At 42.0% G+C, this 23,169-nt stretch overlaps 1 protein-coding gene across 7 annotated transcripts in view; it reads left to right on the top strand.

Moving 5' to 3' along the window:
- Positions 1-23,169, top strand: part of CREB5 (cAMP responsive element binding protein 5) — a 412,930-nt gene that overhangs the window by 256,126 nt on the left and 133,635 nt on the right. The window contains exon 1 of one of the 7 annotated variants that reach the window (XM_081283991.1): positions 18,306-18,396. The exons of the other annotated variants lie outside the window; for them this stretch is intronic. Within the exon in view, the coding sequence (XP_081140117.1) occupies positions 18,350-18,396 (47 nt within the window). The 5' untranslated portion in view covers positions 18,306-18,349. Of the gene's footprint in view, positions 1-18,305; positions 18,397-23,169 lie in introns of those variants that run through there. 7 annotated transcript variants of the gene reach the window in all.

Below are 23,169 nucleotides of genomic sequence, written 5' to 3'. Positions count from 1 at the left end.
TATTTCAGAGTTCATCATTGTGGGGATGTATAAGGAAACTTCACGAAGCTTCCCTCTCAGGTCTAATGTGTGATCTCTCTATTTATTTACTTATTTTTTGAGGGGCTTACTAGGAATTGTACCTGGGGATACTTATCCACTTAGCCACGTCCTCAGCCCTTTTTATTTTTTATTTTGGACAGGGTCTCGCTAAGTTACTTGGGGCCTCGAAATATTGCTGAGGCTGGCTTTGAACTTTTAATCCTCCTGCCTCAGCCTCTGGAGCTGCTGGGTTTACAGGTGTGTGCTACCACATTTAGCTTGATCTCATTTTATGTTGTTCACTTTTTATTAAATTTCTTTGCTAATTTGACACTTATAAAAGAATATTAATAAAAAGTATATTGAATCTTTTTGATTGAAGAAAAAAATCAGCACTCTGCATTCCAATATAAAGGGTCATATATTGTTTTCCATTTTTAAGTTCGGGTCTTAAAAATATTTCTGGATATGTTCAACTTCATTAAATTTTTAGAAATTATTTTTATATGCACATAACTATATAAAATTCTGTTAACATTATGTAAATATGAGTGAATATTTATTAACTACAAAAGAATTGCTATAGTCAATAAGACATATGCTTTCCCCTAAAGCTTATGCTGCAAAAAAAAAAAAAAACTGATTGAATGTTTAATACAGTAAAGAATTGAGAAAAAATACAAAAATTAAGAAAAATAAGTTTACCAAAAGTTGGATTTTCCTATAAACAGAGATTGGGTGAGAACAAGGATTTTGTTTGTTTGTTTGGGGTACTGGGGATTGAACTCAGGGGTACTCAACCACTGAGCCACATCCCCAGCCCTTTTTTGTATTTTATTTAGAGACAAGATCTTATTGAGTTGCTTAGCATCTCACTTTTCTGAGGCTGGCTTTGAACTCGAGATCCTTCTGCCTCAGCCTCCTGAGCCTCTGGGATTATAGGCTGTGCCACTGTGCCTGGTGAGAACAAGTTTTACTCTAAATAAAGTAATGGAGTATTACAAGTAGGAGATACAGGAATGAGCTCTTTTTCAGTTTGTGCATCTCCAATTTGAAAATCCAGAATAAAAAATGCTCCACACTTGAGTGCCAACATGACATTACAACTGCAAAATTCCACATCATAAAACATTGTTTCATGCCCAACATTATTTAAAATATTATATAAAATTACTTTCAGCCTATGTATATAAGGTATATGTGAAACATAAATGAATTTCAAGTTTAGATTTGCATGTCATCCCCAAGAGGTCTCATTATGTAGATGTAAATATTCAAAATCTAAACAAACAAACAAAAAGAAACCCTCAAAATCAGAACCATTTCTGGTTCCAAGCATTTTGCATATGAAATACTCAAGCGATATTACTTTTATGCCAGAATTTCAACCTGTATCAGAATGAGATATGTTGCTGCATCTCAAGCTTTCCATGGAATTGGGTTGTACCAGTGTGTGAGAGTGTGAGGTTTCTTTTCAAATTCACTGTGATACCCTCATTAAGGGACTTGGGCTTCTTCCCTCTGTTGGGGGCCAGGGCCCTCCTGCTGCCTCCAGTGCCCAGGCCTTGCCCCTTTTGCCCTGTGCTGTGCTATTGCCCTGAGGTGGGATCCTTCCCTGTACTCATACTGAAGTAGAAGCATTTGATATGAAACCTAAATAAGGGGTAGAGCTATGAGCTGTGGAATATGAGCTTTAAATCAAAGGAACAGCATGGGCTACATGGTGGACGTGGGAAAGATCAGGATGCATTGAGAGAAAGCAAACATGTTGAGATTGGTGCTAACCAAACTATATGGCACATGTTCGTGAATAGTGAAGAAAGACTCTAAAAATATAGGGGGACATGACCAAGTAACTAAACAGCATTTACTTTGGTTAGTAATTGAGAGTTTGTTTTTGAGCAAGGAAATAAAATGATTAAAAGTCCATTATTATGTTTGTGTCCTGGATTATTTCCTGGAAAAGAAAGGAAATTAATGAAAAAAATGATAAGATCCAAATAAAATCTGTATTTAGTTAATGGTTTTATACTGTGTTTCCACATTAATTTCTTAGTTTTGATGAGTGAACAGGGTTGTGGGAGATGTTGATCGTGGGGAGCTGGCGGGAGGCCTCCGGGAAGGTTCTTTGTGACCTGCAGCTCTTCTGAACATTGGAAATTATTTCAAAATGAAAAGGAAGAACAATGCACTACAATGACATTCCATCTCCAACATAGGACTGTCACATCGGGGGCAACAGGGGACAGTTTGGCTGGTTTTTACAACTGTGGCTACATGCCAGGCTCATAGAAAGAAAGCTTTTTTTTTTTTTTTTTTTTTTTTTTTGCTTCACAGAGGGCTCTGGAAGCCTGCTTCCTGTGTCAGGAGCCCTTGTCTCTGTAATTCCAATTGCTTCCCCATGCTTCTTGCCATGCCCCTCCAATCCCCCATGAGGATGCAACTCCAAGTTCAAAGCCAAGGGGTGCTCTGGTCACAGGTGCACCAGCCTCAACAGGGGGGCCTCTTGTATTGTTTCCTGTACCACTTCTGCTCTTGCTGTCCTTTCTTGCAGCATTCTGAATGTTCTCTGCCACCTGCAAGAATAAGTAAAACATTCTTAATACCTGGGCTTATTTGAGTTCACTGTCTTTTAGTAGGTGATTGTATATGTCTCTCTCCATTAAGAATAATCACCTAAATTTGGGTTGCTGTGTTTTTGTCATCCCACATTGAGATAAGAGAAATAGTTTACCAAAAATAACAGGAACATTTCATATTATGAGCTCTTGTATACAAAGAGTAGATCATGGGGAAATATAATTGTCCAATATTTTTTTTTTTAATTCCACCTATCTTCCATATGCTATCTGAAAAGCCTGAGACTATAAAGCAATCCAAGTCAAGCAACAAACATTCACTAATATAAAAATACACAGTGTATGCCTGTTTATGTAAACAGTATGTACATGTTCCTTGTTTGTTAATGAAGCTCAAATTACATTTTCTAAAACAATCTTTTATCAGAAAGTATGTTCTAGATTGACTAAATCATTTAGTGATACTTACTGTGAAATGTATTTAGGTTTTTCCCATTTAGATAGATGTTTCCTGTTTTCCATGAGCTCTTCTCAGAAAACAGGCTCTGTATGGTCTGCTTTTGCATAAGGATGATTTTGTTACCTTGATCCAGTCTTGGATATGGCTGGTTTCAAAAGGAAAAGACTGATTCTAATTGATTGGGGGGAAGCAAGGGACTTTTGATCTTTTTTATTGCCTCAACTTCCTCTTCTAAAATTCTGCTAAGACTTGGGTTGCTCTGTTGCCCATCAATATGTAAAGGTTAAAACCAGGCAAAAAAATAAGGAAAACCAAATATTACAAAGTAAAACAAGAACAAAAAAAGAAAAGAAAAAAAATGGACAGAAAAACCGAGAAAGTATTGAGCTTTTCAGGGTTTTGTTTTATTTAGTGGTTTCAAAGAAAAAGCAAGAAGGTGTGGTGGATTAGAGTCTAAACACATCAATTAACTGTCTGAGTCTGACTCAGGAACATGCCAGCTCTGTGACCTTGGGCAAGTTGCTTAACCTGTCTGAACTTTTATATCCTTATTTGTAAAAGAATGATAAGAATATAAACCAGATTTATTTTCAGAATTTAGTGAGAGTACATATTAGTTCTTAGCACATTGCTTGACATTTAGTAAGAATTTACTAATTAGTTTATATTTTTCTTACAATTATTATGGTGCTTTTTTTTATTCTTTCCTACCTCAAAAGTTCCAGCATGCCTTAATGTCACTGAACTATAAACTTAAAAGGTTAAAATTTTAAATTGTATATTATGTGTATTTTACTAGGGGCTGGAGGTAGAGCTAGACCCTAATTACCATTTTAGTACCTAAAAGAAATAAAAGGATTTGTGCATTTTACTGAATTGAATGAAAAATAGAAAAGTTCTAATCAATCTAGCCAACCAAGTTTTAAAAACACTTCCCAGAACAAAACACACATCTAGGACATCAGACAAGGAGAACAGTTGTGTGATGGGAAAAAACACTAGATTCAAAGACACAGGATTTAGGATCTAGTTAATAGTTATGCACTCTTGACTAAGTCAGACCACCTTTCTGACTTCAGCAGCCACCATGAAGCATGGCTGGAGGAGGTAACAGCTTGGTTTTCAGTCCTGTAAGTTGGTATTATCAAGCCAGAGACCCTGCTGCTCTTCCTCCTCTTGTGAAAACAGATCCAGGATGTTGTAGAGAACTGCAGGAAAAATGCTGTGTTCCTAATGCGGTTATTTAGTTACAAAACCACGAGTGCACTTAATAACATACAATGAAATAAGCTCTGATAAACTCTGATTGACAGAGACGGCCATCTTGACCTGCTTCACGGGACATGCCCTGAACCTGTGGCTGACACATCAGGGTACCACACCACTCCCCAGAGCCTGAAACCTGGAGTGAATTCAGGGAGACATTGGATGGGGCGCGCGCGCACACACACACACACACACACACAACACACACTCTCTCTCTCTCTCTCTCTCTTTCTCTCTCTCTCTCTCTCTTACAGAGAGACACACGTATACATACTCTGCAGAAATTCCAGAGCTGTTAGGTAGAATAGAAAGAGCTCAGAAACTGGTACAAGGAGCCCTGGGGTAATTTTGAGCAAGTGATTCAACTTCTTGGTACCTCAGTTTTTTCCACCTGCAAAACGAGTGTTAAACTGTGTGTTATGTGTATTTAACTAGGGGCTGGAAGTGAAGCTAGACCCTAATTTCCATCCCCAGGACCACAAAAGAAAAAAAAAAACAGGATTTGTATACCGTGCCATAATGAATGAAAAATTTCCAATCATCCTAGTCAAACAAATTTCAAAACCACTTTTGAACTTCCATATGTTTACACTCTAAATGTTCTATGAGGGAGTGTCAACAAGGTAGTTTGAAATTGGGGGACTTCTTTCAGTTCCTTCCCCTTGGAGCATTTGGCCTCACGGGTTACCAGACTCCTGGATTCCAGCGACAACCACCCCCACCACCCGCCACACTCACACCCCTCACCTGTCTTGCTTTCCCAAGTCAGCACAGGTTATCTTCAGGGGAGGGATGGATTGACTGACTGTTGAGTAAACTTTGGATTTACCTGAAACAATATAAGGATTTTCATAAACATCTATTATTTAGCTTTTAAATTTTAAAATTCATTATTTGTTTTTTGAAATTCAGAGTGGTGAATTTCTCAAATCTCTTCATTTATCTTATTCAGAGCATCCTGGGTCTCATACAATGCCTATTATCATGCTTTCCAAAAGGTCCTTTCCATTTTAACATCTGCCTCAGGATACCTGTTCTCACAGATGGAGAAGATTCTAGAAAAGTCCCACCCCTGTTGTCTACTCTCAGAAAGCAGCTCTGAGGACCTGGTGGGAAGCCCACATTCCCCAAACCTCCCTGGGACCATCTTAAAAAATGAGAAACAGCATAGAAGTACTAAAATCACACACATTAATAAAGTTTATTGTTTGTGAAACAGACTTTACAGTTTTCTTTTTCATCTTGCTCCCTAGCCATAGAAACCAAAGGTCTCCCATCCAATGCCCATGGGTGATTTAAATTTTATTGTTTTGCCAGGTCTCAAGGTGGCAATGGATAAAGCAGAATCTTTACTGACATGAAGTTTGTCTCTTGCTAATAAAAACTGCATATCTTTATTTAGGTGTCAGAGCAGTTTTTTAACCTCCCCTAGGACAGTGACGACACAGGAAAAAGGATCTTGGGAAGGAGAATCTAAAAGCTTTTGGTCCCACATAGAATGTTTTGTTTGTTTGTTTGTTTTGTTTTGTTGGTACCCAGGATTGAACTCAGGGGCACTCAACCACTGAGCCACATCACCAGCCCTATTTTGTATTTTATTTAGAGACAGGGTCTCACTGAGTTGCTTAGTGCCTTGCTTTTGCTGAGGCTGGCTTTGAACTCGTGATCTTCCTGCCTCAGCCTCCTCCTGTAATCCACTGGGATTACAGGTGTATGCCACCATGCACAGCTGTTTTTTTTTTGTTGTTTTTAGTGAGCACCTTATCTTTTGCTTTGCAAAATGAAATCTTCAATTTTTCTGCATTATAAGAGTTTCTTTCTGGAAGTGTAAGGAGCTGAACATAAGACATCTTATCTTTTTCTGGGGCAGGTCAGAGCTACCTGATGATGGAATTGTTGGTTTCTAACAAATTCAGGCTTCTAGTTACTGGAGGTAACCGTGGCCCTGGCAACTGGCTCTCAGGACTCTCTCCTGGCCCCTTCCTGGTTCTTCTCCCACCTTACTGGCTAATTCTCCTCTGCCCACCTCTTACTGGAAGCATCCTGCATGACTCAGTCCTGAGACGCGCCCAGTTTATGGCGTTAAAGACAGTCCATCAGAATTGATTCCCAGTGGATGTCTCCAGCCCTGACCGCCCTGCTGAGCTCAGATGTTCCAACCCGTCTGCCTTCCTGATTTCTCCATCTGTATGTCTAATAGGCATCTCAAATTTAATATGCCTACAGCAAAACTCTTGGCCCTCCCAAATCATCTATAATTCTGGTCTTCTCCATCACCATTATTCAAAACAACGTTTTCGCACTCGGTGATGTCAAAACACACAGTCATCCTTGGTCCTTTCTCCTTGCTCCACAGAAATTCCTGTCTCCAATGCTGCAGTCTAGCCCGGCTCTGTCCTCACCCACATCTTCTGCAACCAGCCTCGTGTGTGCCTCCATAACTACTCATTTAGGCTATTGCAAAATCAACTGTTCCTCAAACTTGAATGCTTCCTCTGCGACCATCCATTCTCTACACGGCAGTTGATGCAATTTCCTTAAAATAAAAAATCAGACCATGTCAGTCACTTCTTTTGACTTTCCAGTGGTGTGTCTCTGCAAGAAGCCTCTGTCTCTCCAGGTTGTCTTTCTCTTCCTTCCTTCCTTGGCCACCTTTCTTTCATTGCAGCAACACACCACACTCTTTCCGGCCCCCACTTTTCCAGGCTCTTCTCTCTGCATACCTTTTCCCTGTATCTACACTGGTGTCTTCTCCCTAGCACTTCTTAGGTAAAAATGTTCTTATTGGAGAAGATTTCCCGAGTCCTCAATCTAAAATCCTATGTTGTTCCCAGAACTCTCATGTTCTTCCTAGCAATCATCACTGAAATCTTTTTTTTTTTTTTGCTTATTCACTTACCTTCTCTTTTCACCCATTATAATTCTGACACCTTGCTTATTTTGTTTTCAGTTGTGTCTCTGAAACAGAACCAAGAGCTCAGTGTTATCTTCCTGCCAAAATACTCCCTTTGCCATCTTCTAACCTGGTGTCCCATGGGCCAGTAGATGACTGTATAGCTTTGACTTTCCTTGGACTCTCAGCCTGTGTAATAAGGCAGATGTGTTTTTATTGGCTAAAATCTTTTGAGATGACTTGAAGCCAATTAAGAACAAAAAGGGTGTCAGGAAATAGAGAGAGAAGTAGTAAAAGGGGAGACCAGAGGATCTGGGTTTTGCTGAGGTTTGCCAGACAGAGAGACATCAAAGACTATTAACAAATGTCTTTGTTAAAACCACAGAAATGTTGACCAATCAAGATGGAGGGGCCCCAGAGTGAGTTAAGGGCCTCTTAGGCTCAGAATTACCTAACCTTTCAAAATTGTGCTACCTTAAGCAACTGGGCCTTGTGGGCACTATTTCAGTTTGAAATAAAGCACTTGTATATACCCATTCACACGATTGCAATTCACATTTAAGACACAGAAGGCTCTAGGCTTGCCATAAGAAGTCAACACCAAGGACATTTCCCCATCAATTGGAAAAGGTAATCATCTGACAATTCTATATTTTTTATTTCTAAAAAGTATTCAGAACTTTAAAAAGGATTACAGCCCCCAAACTGTTTCATTTAGAGATTTGAATAAAGATTAATCTCTCTTCATTCTCCAAGTCTTGGAGGTGTGCCTCTTCTGCCAATGCAAGGCTTCCCTGAAGAAAAGGATGTGGGGAGCTTCGACAAGTGTCAGAACGGACTAGAAGGATGGGACCAACCAAAGAAATGCTGTAGGCTTTTGTCAGAACCATCATCTTTCATGTGCATGGCATGTACTGCTTGGAACATTGCTACTCAGTGTTTTCTCTGAATGTTTTATTTTCTCTTCCATATCTACATATGGATTATTGAATAATAATAATAATAATAATAATAATTATTATTATTATTATTATCATTATCCTTATTATTATTCCTGTTGCTGTTATTATTTTCCCAGACATTCAGCATCTATCAAGGTTTTGTTTGTTTGTTTTGGTAACTGGGATTGAACCTAGAGGCTCTTCACCACTGAGCCACCAGCCATTTTTCACATTTTATTTAGAGCCAAGTTCTCACTAAGTTGCTTAGGGCCTCTCTAAGTTGTTGAGGCTGGCTTTGAACTCTCGATCCTCCTGCCTCAGCCTCCCAAGCCAGTGGGATTATAGGCAGTTGCCACCGTGCCGGGCTTACCAAGGTTTTCCACCATTTCTGCTCCCTATGCCTGTGGGTGTGGTAACCATTTCAATAGTTGTTTCTGTGTTTCTATGACAACATCAATATAACAAAGATTTGATCAAACATGAGGATCATTGCAATTCAGACTTAATTCCCACTTAGCCATGGATGCAGCCTTGATGGCTCGTGCATGGTGATCCTCACTCCCTTTTATCCATCTCTCTGGTTTTGGGGTGTGAATAGACTGGCATTTTCTCCTCTCAAGTGCAATGGCAATAGCTGAAAATTTTTGAGAAATGTTTTTAACTTCCTTGGGGGAGAATGGGTAAAAGACCCCAGAGAATGGAGCCCTGCACAGGACTCTGATCCAGAACCATGGTCACCACTGATGATCTACAGGTCCAGAAAATAACCCAGTTATGCCAAAGGTGTGTGTGTGTGTGTGTGTGTGTGTGTGTGTGTGTGTGTGGACTGCCCCACAGCAGACTCCCCAGGCACACTAATATTCCTCCCTGCCCCTCCCCACATCAGCCTCCCTGTGATTATCACATTAGGAGATGAGGGACATTGCAAAATAAACATCTGGAGACTTTGATAGTAAACAGAAGAGAAGTGCCTTGCAGAACTAGCCACAGGTCAGGAAACTCTAATCTTATCAGGGTCCTGGAGACCACAATTCCATAAACCACATAGGTGGGTGTTATGTTACTGTGAACATGCGTGTTTTCTTTCCAGCCACAGTAGGCATCCTGTTTTGGAAAAACCTCTGTAGCCAATTTTTAAAGGATCACTCATTTTAGGATAGATCACTATATATTTCCTTAAGAAATAGGAGGTGAAGGATAATCATAGCTCCTTTAACATCTAAATAGCAGGGGAAATACACATTTTTATGTATTTATCTTCTGTTATTCACTTCAAGTTATTTAGAAAATTTCCCTGTGTATATGCGTGTGTGTGTGTGTGTGTGTGTGTGTGTATTGATAAGGATAAAATCCAGGGCCTAATGGTGTTAGACAAGTATTCTATCCCTGAGTGACATCCCCCACCCTATAAAATGTCTTTGACCATCAATGACTACGTAGAATTCAATCTTCCTTAGTGTGATGTACAGATCATTAAATCAGATATCAAAATCCCTGTGGGTTTTTGCTTAAAATTACACATCCTTGAGGCCCACGTTTACTATAAAATCTATGAGAAGATACTTGGAAACTTGTATTTTAATCTGTTCCCCAGAGATTCTTAGGCATACCAAATCTGAGAACCACTGAGCTAGAAGAAAGGTCTATATCTCCTGGTCAGTGTTCCAGGCTGGGGGATCAGTCTTCAAGGTATTGAGATCGATTTGTGCTCTTCTTTACCTGTGAAAGACCTTATCTAGAAACTTCAGGCAATGACAATGTGGTTTTTGTCTGTTTTCATGCTGGGGATTCCATGCTAAATGGGAACTCTACCACTGAACCACACCCTAGCTCACACTGAGAGGTAATAAACCTGGAGTGTCAGGCTCATGCTTTCATTAGATTCTCAGGGATGCTTGTTGTTCAAGAAACCTATGTTCTAATACCAGCTTAAGAGCGTGCTTTCTGGTTTTCATGGGCACTAAAATAAAGGAATTGGAGCCAGCACAATGATACATGCCTGTGTTCCCAGCTACTCCGAAAGGGAGACTGTGGCAGGAAGATCTTTTTTTTTTTTTTTTAATGTTCTGCATGTATTTATTTTCTTTTTTTTTATTGGTTGTTCACAACATTACAAAACTCTTGACATATCATATTCCATACATTAGAATCAAGTGGGTTATGAACTCCCATTTTTACCCCAAATACAGATTGCAGAATCACATCGGTTACACATCCACATTTTTACATAATGCCATATTAGTGACTGTTGTATTCTGCTACCTTTCCTATCCTCTACTATCCCCCCTCCCCTCCCCTCCCATCTTCTCTCTCTACCCCATCTACTGTAATTCATTTCCCTCCATGTTTATTATCCCGTTCCCCTCACAACCTCTTATATGTAATTTTGTATAACAATGAGGGTCTTTTGAGGCCAGAAGTTCAAGGCCAGTCTGGGCAATATATTGGGAGTCCATCTCAGAAAACAACAAAAGGAAGGGCATTAGGGCACTGAAATGACCCAGACTGTGCTCAAATGTCACTTTCCTTCCTATTTCTGTTAATGTCAGAGGAATTCCCCATTCATTGTAATGCATGAGACATTTAAACTCTTTTACTCCCAAACTTAAAGAAACCCCTTGAACATCATAATAACCCTTTCCCTCTCATGGAAATGGAGAGTACAAAACTAAATTATTTATAAATCACACAGTACTACACTTCTAGAAAGACAGAAACATACTAATGTAGACGAAAGAGTCATTAGGATCGTTTTCTTAAAGTTTTTAGAAGCAAATTTCAGCGTAAGGCAGGATTAACTGCACCTTTCGGTCCAGGATTCTGGTGTAAATACAGAAACCACAGTCATGTATGGGCCTGAGAGGGACAGTAGAATGTGGAAGTGGGTTTGGAAACCAAAATATTATGTCAGCAGTTTTCTCTTTCATTTATTCTCCCTTATCAAAACCAACTTTTTAACTCAGGGGCCCCCCGGTTAATAAAAACATAGATAATTTCATTTGGAAAGCCCAAGAGCTTCATGTTTAGGGTTAAAAAAAAAAATCCCATTCCCTCCAGGCAAACATGTTGGAGGGCTAATTCTCCTTGCAGAGACCCTTTTAATGAATCAGTGCTGGTGGACTTCCCTTCTTGGTGTAAGGGAAGGTCAGTTATTAAATACGCAGAGCCCTGCCGCTAGAAACCACGTGAAAAGAAATGAAACCACAAACACAATTCCACAGTTGAAGCCTTCCCTTTCATTTCTAATACCACCAAAACCCTCTTCAAACTCATTCTTACGTTTGTAGATTTTTTTTCCATGTTAAAAAAAAAATACCCAACAATGAAAACAGGGAGCAGAGTTTATTTGAAGGACTATCATTCAGATCAGTCATACAGTGTACAACAGGATTACGTGGGTTATATGCAAATACTCTGCCATTTTATAAAAAGGACTTACTTGAGCATCCTTGGAGTTTGGTATCCACAGGGGTCCTGGAACCAATCCTTTACTGCTACCAAGTGACCACGATAATCTTTCTGGGAAGGCCTTTATGTGCAATTGCAAAATATTTGGGGGAACTGGGAGAGATTTTTCAGAAAGAAGACACCCAAGTGTTTTGAATTGATAATGTGCAAAGGGGTAACATTTTTCCACTGATTTTGAAAGTCCTCATGGACTGCTTTTCCAGAAAAAGAAAAAAAGTGTTTAGCAAATGACAGGTTCTGAAAGCCACACATTTGCGTCCACATAAAAGGACGCAAATGTGTGGCTTTCAGATCAAGAAAAGGGGAGCCTCAGATACAGCAGTGTAGGGTACTTGGAGAACTTCAAGCATTAAATTTGCAGAGCTGGTTCGGAGTGTGGCCTCTGTGAGATTTTCAGGAGTGGAAGGGAGGTGGCCAAGCCAGGTGAGGTCAGCTTCTTGACTGAGCTAAGCAACCCTCTACATTTCTCACATATTTCCCTCCAGTGCTGGGGATTGAACCCAGGCCTTGTGCTTGCTAAACAAGAGCTCTACCACTGAGCTACACCCACATCCCTGCATTTGTTACTATTGGATGTTATTCCATAAAAGCTTCCATTCCTCTCTGCCTCTATTTCAACCTCGTCTCTTGGAAAATCTCTGATCACAATCATGATGTTTAGTGGATCCCCTCTATACATTCCCATCCTGCCTACTGTGCCTATTTCTTTGGTTGCTTCTGGACACACAGTTTAACCAGGTCATGAGTTATGCCTGGATTATCAAAGGAGCTAGTAGTACATTGATACCAAACAGTGAGGTGAGGTTTTGTGATCACATCCCTGATTTCACATCAGAAACTTTTATTCAAACCTCATCTCATAATAACTAAGGATCATATCATATGTTTATCTTATGATACAAATAAAAGATGCCATTTTTCATATGTCCTCACAGACAGGACAGAAAAGGCCATAATTTTGATGTTCTTCACAAACAACAACTACAGTGGGAAAAAAATAGAATGGAAATCTAAAGGATATGCAATTGAGAAAAAAGAAAGGTTGATGAAAGATAACATTTCCAAGAACTCCAGATCTGTGGGGCATGGCCTCTTCCCTCAACGGGCTCAGAGTGGAACTACTATGACGTTATGGAGCCCACCAGAGCTCCTGCATACCTGGAGCAAATGAGTCCTCACCAACCAGGGCCTGGACAAGGAGTTGCCAATGAGGCCCCTACAGCCTGACAGTCAAGGGGGAGCTCACTCCTCCACTCTCAGGGCTGGACAGTGGCCACCCTGCTGCAGAGTGAGTGCTTGCTTAGCGGTGCATGGTCGGTACCTTCCTTGCTGTCACCCAGACTGACACCGTCACTGTATTTGGTCCAAGTGGGAAGTGGGCATTTGTTAGATTACTTCCCTTAACCAGGTGCTCCACCAAGTCTGCCCTGGAGACCTTCTTCTTGCTTCATCAGCTGCCCACCTCTCCCAGGCAGGAGTGCTCTGAGACAGTCCTGATCAACTCCTATGCCCTGCCTTGGCTCTGCTCAACACTTAAACATGAATTCAGTGCAGTGACAGCATCAGCAGGCTTTGACCCTGCATAACATGCTGCCTGCAAAAGTTTTTTTTTTTTTTTTTTTTTTTAGTTCTTCCTGAAGTCCCAGCCCTGGATCATAGGGACTCTGAATAGGACCCACACCTCCATTTGTTCAGGCATGAGAAGGTCCTGGGGGTAGTCTCCCTTTCCTTAGGATGCCTCAGTAACCATGTGAGTAGCACCATCTCCTGTCCCTCTCACCTCAAGTTTCAGTTCCCCTGGATGCTTCATGGAGGACACTGGTGACAGTAGTTTAGTGTCAGCTGTTCTGAGGCAAACCTTGGGGAGCTCCTTCTGGCATCCTTACCATGTAGATACAGGAAAATGGGAGCAAGAAGTAATTAAAGCCTCCGAGAGGAAAAGGGACAGTGCAGCGGTGGAAAAGGCCACTCAGTAGCTCAGGGTTCTGGAGTTTTAGATTCTAGGTCTTCTAGATTCCAGATCTTAAGAAATGTAAAGTGTGAGCAGGAATGCAAAAGGGAACAAGAACTTCCAGGAGGGACAATCTCCAGAAGAGGTTGAGGAGCCTTGCTGTCATCAGTCCAGTGTCAGTCACATTTCTTGAGGACCTACTGCGTGTGAGCCAGGTGCTTGCTCAGTTTGAGGTTCTGAAGATGAATAAGCCTAGTTTCAGCCCCAAAGAAGTCATGGCTGCAGGGAAGACAAGCACTAGAATCGGTGCTTTCTATAACTGGCTTGTTGCTGGCACTCAATCTGGTCCAGGATGCCCAAAATGGGCACTCCTACCCAGCCTGGGGGTCCAGCGAGGAGATCGTGAAAAGGATAATACCTGGACTGAAGAGTATATTCATTCATTCATTTCTCTTTGTTTATTTGACAGATGTTCAGCAAGTATCAGGACCTTTCAGATGCTGTGATAGATACAATGACATACACATTGTAAGGATAGAATAGAAATCAGAAGAAAACAAAGCAGCTATGAGTAGGCAGAATCAGTGATGATATTTGAGAGCTAATCAAAAGGCTGTCATGACCTTCCAATACCTATTCCTGAGGCTCTCCTGGATGCTTCCATCATTAGAGATTCCTTCCTTGTCTGAGACCCATTCAGTCTTGCCTCTCTGGTGCATTACAAATACCTTTTGACACAGGAAAGGCCAGCAAGTTGTCTGAGGGTACTTGGTGCAAGGTTGGGCTGTTGGATATGCAGTAAGTATAAGAGAAGAATAACCAAGGACAGATGCCTCTCTTACTCTCTCCCTGGACGTGCCTGGAGCTGGCTTTTGCAGGCCCAGTGATCTAAGCCAGCTAATCCTGCTTGCACAGGGCCTAGGATGCATGCTGCAGACAGCCCCTCAGCCCCTGTCCACTGTGAAAACATGGGACACCCAAGTCGAAGGGAATGTTGAATGACACCATGTGGGTGTGCAGTGGTCTGTGACCGGAAGGTTCGCTGGAAGCAATTTGCAAAGGAGGCCTTCGCAAACCACCTGGATGCTCATTGTAAATTAAAAAAGGAAGAGATGCCACTTTTTTCTGAATAATTTTTAATACTAGGTTTATGGCTGGGTACATGTGATAGTCATTATAGCTTATTTAACTCTGAAATTATCTGGGCCCTCAAACTCCCCTGGGACTGTAGGAATCATGGGTTAAATTTTAAAAACACTGTCAGAGAGAAGATGATATGCCTTTCCTTGAGGAAAATAAATGCAAAGCTAAAAAACAAAAATCCAAAAAACAAAAACCCCAGCCCTCCCTAGGAAGGGTCTTTATTGTGTCCTCTGTTGGCTGTGTCCATAAGGTGTTCAGAAATTCACCCCCGGCACATGGAGTTTACTTTTATCGGCTATTGCGCTTTTCAGTCTCTGCAATTCCAGTTGTGCCTTTTCTGTCCTGTTGTTTTGGAGAGAGTCCAAAAGCATTTTGAACTCCGAGCTCAAATCTCAGAGGTTTCCACCTCTTTGGAGCCGAACGTGTCACCAGGAGCTGGGAGTCCATGAGTGAGTTACACGGAACAGCTGCGCGGTACCCGCCACCCTCTCTCCAAGGATGACAGCTCTGCAGAGGAGGGTGTTGTAAGCATTCCTGAGCCAGCCAGCTAATACGGAGGCCCAGCCTGTGGCCAGGGGCTCCTTCTCCAAAGGCTCCCACTAGGATCTAGCATCTTAGGGACTCCTATCTGCAAAGCACCCCTTCTTCAGGGGAGCAGCTTGCATGAGGAAGGGTGGGGAGGAGGAGGGTGGACAAGACCACCCGAGGGCCATATGGGCAAAAAAGGAAGCGCTTGAATCGGAGGGGAATTTCCTTTGGGAACAGGATATTCCCTATCATTAGCTGCTCACAGGAAGGAAAATGGGGAAAGCAGGGTTTCTTTTCAAGTGAGGAGACACCTAACAGCCAGTGATAATGCTTGATTTGGAAGGGCAGGAGGGGATCTGACTTTCCAACCAACAGTTCCATGAAGTGAAAATGGAGCCGTTCAGACCCCTTTCAACTCTGAAGTTGATTTCAATTCTGGCCAGCACTCTGCTGAAGTTTTACCAGTCTGTCAATGCGCTGTCATCAGTCCACAGTGTCAGTCACATTTCTTGAGGACCTGGTGGCTTAATGGCATCATTCTCCTCAGATACAGTCAGGCATCTCCTGGTCCTTGGATTTTGGGCTCCAGAACACCAGACCCACTGCTCAGCGGCATGTTGGTCCCCGGTGCAGTTCTAGGTCCCTTCCTCCTCATGACCCTGATGTTCATGGGCCTCATCAGAGGGCTGTGCCTGGCTTCAGCCCAAGCTACCATCCTTGCTGCTTTCCAGGGAAGGCCCAGGACAGCTGCCTCTGTATAATCTTTACTCTAGCACCAGATCCCTTTTGCACAGGATCTACCTCACTAAAAAGCCTCAGGGGTCTTTTATCTGGCTACTTCACCCAGTCCTTGTGATATTGTATAAGAAAAGTCTTAGAGGGAACACTTTTCCCATTGAGTTCGAAGGAAGATAGAAATCTGGAAACTTCTACACATATCCATTTTGGTATATCTATAATAATAACATAAAGAAACATTTAAATATGAAAACTAAGGTGAAGGGAGGAAATTGTGGTGGGATGGGGGAGTGATACAGGGAGAATAAAAGTCCTCATTGCCACCCAACATGGTTCATAGCTTTTTTAAAACAAGAAAGTCGTTTATGTAAAATCTTGTCAACCTGCCTTGAAGTGTAAAGGCTTGTAGGAGCTATTGAAAATTTTGTTTTATTTATTCCCTGCAGCAGAAGAAAAATCAATGGCTGCTTGGCGAGTCAGACGTAAATGAGTTATACAGGCCACTGACATGGTGGACCAAACTTTATAACAACCACATTCGCTGCTGTCAGGCCACAGGCTTCAGTGGCGCCAGCTGTAATTATGGCTGATCACCTCTAATTCAGAGCTGCCTGCCTTGATAAAGGTGTCACTGGGAGCCACTGTGGCATCAGCATCAATTGAGGATGTCATGCCAGAGGGCAGTCTGCAGGAGAAAGCTCTTCCCGCCACAGCCCCCAGGGGTCATGCAGATGGTTGGACAAATCTTGCTTTTTAACCCTTCATCCTGAGTACAGAGATGGTCCCTGAAGCTGATTTAAATTCCAAGGGATTCACAGGAACACCCTGAGCCCCAACAGCAGATAGGTTTAATAAGCCGAGATTTCTCCAAAACCAGAGTTGGAAAGGCAAGATCCACTCTCCTCTGCAATGTGCATAGAGACAAACCTTTGTATCACTTACCTGATTCCCTGACCACAAAAGTGATTAGGGGCAACAGATTGTAGAAAAGCTGTGATCATGTTTGAGGGGGAGAAAAAAAAATTGCAGCTTAATGCCTTTCTTCTGCTTTTGTGGTTAAAAAAAAAGAAAAGAAAGAAATTCTCGTGAATTTCCCTTTTTCAAAGTTTTTTTTTTTTTTTCTTTTTGAAAGAGGCATGAAGGGCAAGGGGAAATAGAAAGCTGAGTGGAGATGGGTTAAAAAGCCTTGCTAACAAAGCCGCTAAGTGTCCCAACCAGGTCTAGGAAGTGTGAAGCAATTAAATGGGCTTCACTGACATTTTTGAAGGATAAGGTTTGACTCCCCCCTGCCTCCCCAGGCTGGTTTTTCCAACCTCTGCAATTAAAAAAGAGACACACATACTATTTGTTCTCCCCGTACCCTCTCTAGACTCACGGACAGCCCCACTCGCCCCTGCGCACTCCTGCAGCAAGAAAAAGGGTGGCCTGTCTCATTTGGAAGAGGGACCTGTTTGGATCCCCTGTTTGGACAGTTCACCTGAGAGCAGCCCACTGGTCTCAAAAAGGCAGGGAGGTATTTTGTAGCTAGGGTCCTTTTGCTTTAACCCATCAGAGGGCAGCCAGCATAGGCCAGTGCAGAAATGGCTGTGATTTTCACAGTCCTTGATGGCTCCAGACACAGGCGCGTGTTTGGAGCAGAAGTGGTTTTGCCCTATGCTGACAGGGAGGTCAGATGCAAAGGAGTCTCTGGAGGGGAGATGGTTGGCATTCGGCAACAGAAAATCCCATCATGATCCAGGAAAAAAAAAAAAAAAAGGGGCCCTGGCCATGGAAACCCTGTCACCTGGTCTTTTCATTCTAGGTTCTTCCAACCTGCGCTCCCTCCCTGCTTCTCCATCCCTACATGCTTCTTCCTTGTTATTTCCCCTTTTGCAAAAGCAGGGGCACTTAAAAAAATTAACTTTTCATTATTATTATTATTATTTTATCAGGACCATTGGACCCCTGGCTGCACACCCCAGGGTCCCTCCCTGAGCTCTCTGATGGCAGCTGTCAGACCATCCCGAGGCGGCAGTGTTTCCTCCTCTGTTTACCGGTTTCTAAGGGCAATTGCACCGCGAAGGCTCCCTGAGCCTGGAACTCGGCCTGGGGCTGTTTTGGTTACATTGAAGTTTTTGCTTCAGTTCTGCCAGATTTAAATGGTGACTTCACCAGCACTGAGCTAAAAAGGAGAAGGGGGAGGAGGGCGAGCCCAGGAGAAAGAGAGCGAGCGAGCTGGAGGGAGAGAGCCAGAGCTAGGCGCTAAAGAAGGGCCAGAGCATTACATCATCACTTGGCCTGGAATCAAATGGGAAGGATATGACTCACTCAAGCTAGTTAAGCTTTGGCTCAAATTCTACACACACTCATTCCAGAGCGCTCATGTTCTGCACCTCAGGAGGGAATTCAGCCTCAGTGATGTCCATGAGGTTTGTTTTTAATTTTATTTTCTTTTTCTTGATTTTAGAGAATTTTTTTTTTGCCCCTACTGCTTTCTGTTCATGAGACTTCATCCTCCTCCTCCTCCTCTTCTTTTTCTCCCCCCCCCCCAGCCCGTTCGCATTTCTGCCCGTCTTTGTTCCCCCTCCTCTTACTTCTCCTCTTTCCCCAGCCCCTCCGCTCCTCTTCTTGCCCCGAAGAGGCATTTCTTTTCACTTTGATCAGAGTTTTTTGTTGTTGTTGCTCTAGTACAGAGACCTGAATGAGTTGAGCAGAGACCAGGCTGGGCACAAAAAAAAAAAAAAAAAAAAAAAAAAAAAGAAAGAAAGACAAGCAAACCAAAGCCACAGGAGCAAAAAGGCCACAAATAAAAAGGGAAGCGAGAAAGAGCAAACTCGGTGGAAGTTTCTTTGCTACGGTGTCGCTCCTAATCAGAGGAGACAGGGAGAGAGTTAAAACGCAGGGACCAATCGCTCCAATGGTGATGTAATGCAAGAACCGCAGGGTAGTTAAGTAACGTGAGAGCCAGGGGGTCAGGGTTGCAAAGCATTTACCTGCTCTCAAGGGGTTTTCAGTTTATTATCAATTGCAGTGACTGTAACTGGCTTCAGACTGCAATCTCTAATTATTCACAGACGCCCCTTTTTTATCTTTTATTATTAAAAGTAAAACTATATTATGGTATTTTAAAAAACATGATATTATCACAGCTGTGTATTATTTTCCACCAGGATATATTCCTTTCTCTCTCTCTCCTCTCTCTCTCTCTCTCTCTCTCTCTCTCTCTCTCTCACTTTTTCTCCCTCTCCCTCTCTCTCTCCCTCTCCCTCTCTCCCATTTAAATGGCTCAAAAACTGTTGTCTTTTCGTGAAGGGAAGGGTCAAAGTGATGTTGTGTGGGTATGGGGAACTTTTTCAGTGTAACTGGTGAATTATAAGTGACCAGAAAACTATTTGGTGGGTTGTACTACATGTGAAAATGTTATTCCATTTATTATTAAGAAATGACTGTGTGGATTTTTAAAGTAATATATGATGATCCTTAAAAGTCGTTATAAACCCTCACCTATTATTTCAGCTAAGGTGAACAGCGATTGTGCATTCACTTGAGAATTTTAACTTTCGGTTGTTCCACTTGACAGTGAACTTAATCCAGGGCTGTCTTGACGACTCAGATTCCTGAGTTAATATGAAGATAATATGTGGGGGTACCGGGAAGGATGATAAAAACTTCTTGATTGATTTGTTTCAGGAACAGCTAGTTAATGTTTGAGAGTAAGGAATAAACTGTTAATGCATGAAGAGGGGTCAATGATACTGTTCCTGATGCTTTAAGGATCTCACAGTGAGAGAGAGATTTTTATGTTTTGAAAATTATTCCCACATCTCTATTTCATAAAATAGATCTAGCATTGTCCAGGCTGAGTGTGTTTTGAAAAAAAAATCCAGCATCATTAGTTACAAACAGGTCGTCTCTAGAAGGCAGTAAGCCTAACACCCACTACTGGACTCTGGGTTCTCCTGAACTTCTCGTGGCCTTCTTAGTCTTGACCATCTTCAGCTGCGTGTATACTAAGGTGTGGGGCACTTTCATGATTTTTTTTCATGCATGTTATGGATGTGATTGATCATTTATAGGTCTTATCCCCTTGATCCATTTTTGGGCAGAGGAATGGGGGGGGTAGAAGTAATTTTTGGAGGAAACAGCTTGATCAGGTAGAAGATGAGAGGCTAACCCTGAGCTTGACCTTGAGGACATCACTTACACATGGGTGGGGGGGTGCTGTCTTACAGTGAAGGACTTGAAGAGATGGGCAATAAGCCCTTCCCTCCCAAATTGACCTTAGGTGATCTTTCAACTCACTTCTTTCTGGAAAGTTCTGGGTCTGTTTTCTATGTTGTTGGTTTTTGAGTTTTGTTTATCTGTTTGTTTTTGTTTTGGGTAATGCTGAAAGGTACTTGGCATAACATTTCAGAGAAAGATACATTTTAAATTCAAGATGAATTAGTGCCTGAGAAGAAAGGAACGGGGAAGGGTGCGGAGAGACTTCTCTCTCCTCCTTTGCTTTTGCTTTCTGGAATGCAGATTTCTTATGTAGTGAAATTCTTACTTTTTAAGTGTTACCTGTGAAAAGACCTCAATGAGACATACGTGCCTAGGTTAGTCTGTTAAAAAAAGAGTGGTGGAAGAGACAGGAAATTTATCTGCCTGTAAATTTCCTGAAAAGGTCCTGCATGTTCTTTAGATTCACAAAATAGTGCTAAGAACACAGATGCTGTTGTGCTTCAGTTGCTCAGACAGTGCAGGGCAGGGTTAAGGGGCAAAATTATTTCTCCAAAAGAATACATCATGATCTGATATGTTTCTATAATTCCAACATAAGATCAAGTTTTGTTTTTTGCTGTGGTTTTGTTTTGTGATGTTATGAATTAAACCCAAGGTATCCGACATGCTAGTCACATGCTCTACCACTGAGCTGGCCCCTGAGGGATGGATATTGATTTCTTAAATAAGATTTAAGGTTTAAAACTTTTAGAGATCATGAAAGGCGAAACTTATGAACTTGTTAGAAAAACAAATTTCTTTTAGAATTTTTTTTTCTAGTTGCAGATGGACACAGTTTCTTTATTTATCCATTTTTATGTGGTGCTGAGGATTGGACCTAGTGCCTCACACATGTGAGGCAGGTGCTCAACCACTGAGCTATAGCCCCAGCCCCAGAAAGACAAATTTTTTTTTTAGACACTATTTCTATTCCTTGGTCAAATTCCAAAGATGTAGTCTTTTAATAAAGTCTTTATTTTTGTATCTGGGAGAGTAGCCTCATTGTAATTAATTGTGCGTAGGGAAGGACTATTACTACGCTGATCTGTGGAGAGAAATTACTCGAGCTGAAATGAAATCCATGGTGAAGGTTATTAGTCATTGTGCATAGTTTGGCAAGTGCCAATTGTATGCTTGGGACTCTTCAGGAATAAAGAGGGCATGATTGCTTTTTTTAGAGCATTACAATTTATGTTGACTTGGCTGTGAGTTGTTCACCCATGATCAGAAATGCCTTGCTCGTGACTGAGAGACAAGGCGTGGAGTACTCACCTCTCCTGTGTCCTCTCTGTGTCACCTGTGACACTAGGTGGCACTTCTGTTGTCTTGGTTCATCACCCTTACTCATGATAACCCAGAAGGGTAACAGCCATTAATTTCACTATTTGGTGACTGCCTTATTTGTTTTGGGGGTTTTTGCTTTGATTGCTGTTGTTTTTTAATTGAAAAATTTATTCAGATAATTGTAGATTCATGTACAGTTGTAAGAATTCAGAGCCAGGGGTGGTGGTACATGCCTGTACTCCCAGAGACTCAAGAGGTTGAGGCAGGAGGATCGCAAGTTCGAGACCAGCCTCAGCCACTAAGTGAGGCTCCATCTCAAAAGATAAAAAAGGCTAGGGATGTAGCTCAGGGGTAAAGTGTCCTGGGTCCAATCCCCAGTACAGAAAGAAAGAAAGAAAGAAAGAAAGAAAGAAAGAAAGAAAGAAAGAAAGAATTCAGAGAAATCACACATACCCTTTACCCAGTTACCCCCAAAGGTAACATCTTGCAAAACTTTAGTACAATTCCACAACCAGGATATGGGCATTAATACAATCCATCAATCTGATTCAACTTGTCCCAGTTCAGATCTTGAACTCTTCTCTGTGTACATTGTTTTCACTGATATGAAAATGGAGGGTCGGACTTGCCATCACGGATACACATTCCCCCACCACCATGATTTGGTAAAGAGAGGGCTGAGAGCTGTGCCTGTCTATGAGTCCTCAGATAGCCAGTTGGGGAATCCTGATGACATTGTTCATGTTTCCCATTTCCTGCGGGTGTGACTTCAGTTGTGGCTTTGCCTTCCACAGGGTCTATGGAGCCATGCTTCAGTGTTACATGAAGGAGGAGGAGGAGTTTGGGTGACATAACAAAAGGGGCACCACGGAGCATAGTGATGTCTGTCCATGGCTAAGTGTGGCCATAAGTTAGTGCCAAGCTCAGGGTTCTTTCTCTTTGCCTTCCCATTTTTTCGTTGTTGAACACATCAGTGGATACTGGTTAAAGAAGTACAGGTTGGTCTCCTGAAAAGAGCAAGATCCTTTTATGCCTCTGTTCTAGCACTTGATGTCATCTCAGACCTCCTTGACTTCCAGATTTTGTTGTTGTTGTTGTTCTGTGGATTTAACCCAAGGGTGCTTAACCACTGAGCCATATCCCCAGCTCTTTGTTATATTTTATTTAGAGGCAGGGTCTCACTGAGTTGCTGAGGGCTTTACTAAAATGCTGAAGCTGGCTTTGAACTTGTAATCCTCCTGCCTTAGCCTCCTTAGCTTCCGGGATTATTGGAGTGTGCCACTGTGTCCAGCTCAAATCATTCTTCTACTTTCTATCTGTGTGACTTTGACTTTGTGACAGAACCTCTCTGTGTCATTGGTTCTATTTTCTCTCTATAAAATGAGGATAACCCAGAACATGTGGAGCTTTGGTGACAGGTGAAGGTGACTTTTAAGGCAGTATGGGACCCTCCTGGCATCAACCCCAGCTGCAGGTGCAGCCTCCCCAGAGTTTCACTGCCATCTTATTGTGGACATCACTCATACCTCTTCTTTCCCCAGCTTCTCTTCTGTGATGTTCTTCTTTTTTTTCTTTTCCTCTTCCTCCTCCTCCTCCTTCTTTCTTCTTTTGTGATCCTGGGGAGGGCATACAAGAGCACTCTACCACCCAGCTAC

This window comes from Spermophilus citellus, assembly GCF_964194105.1.
Source record: "Spermophilus citellus genome assembly, chromosome: 3".
In the NCBI taxonomy this organism is placed as follows: Eukaryota; Metazoa; Chordata; class Mammalia; order Rodentia; family Sciuridae; genus Spermophilus; species Spermophilus citellus.
Note: the sequence above shows the minus strand (reverse complement) of the source record. Positions and strands in the feature narration are given on the sequence as shown.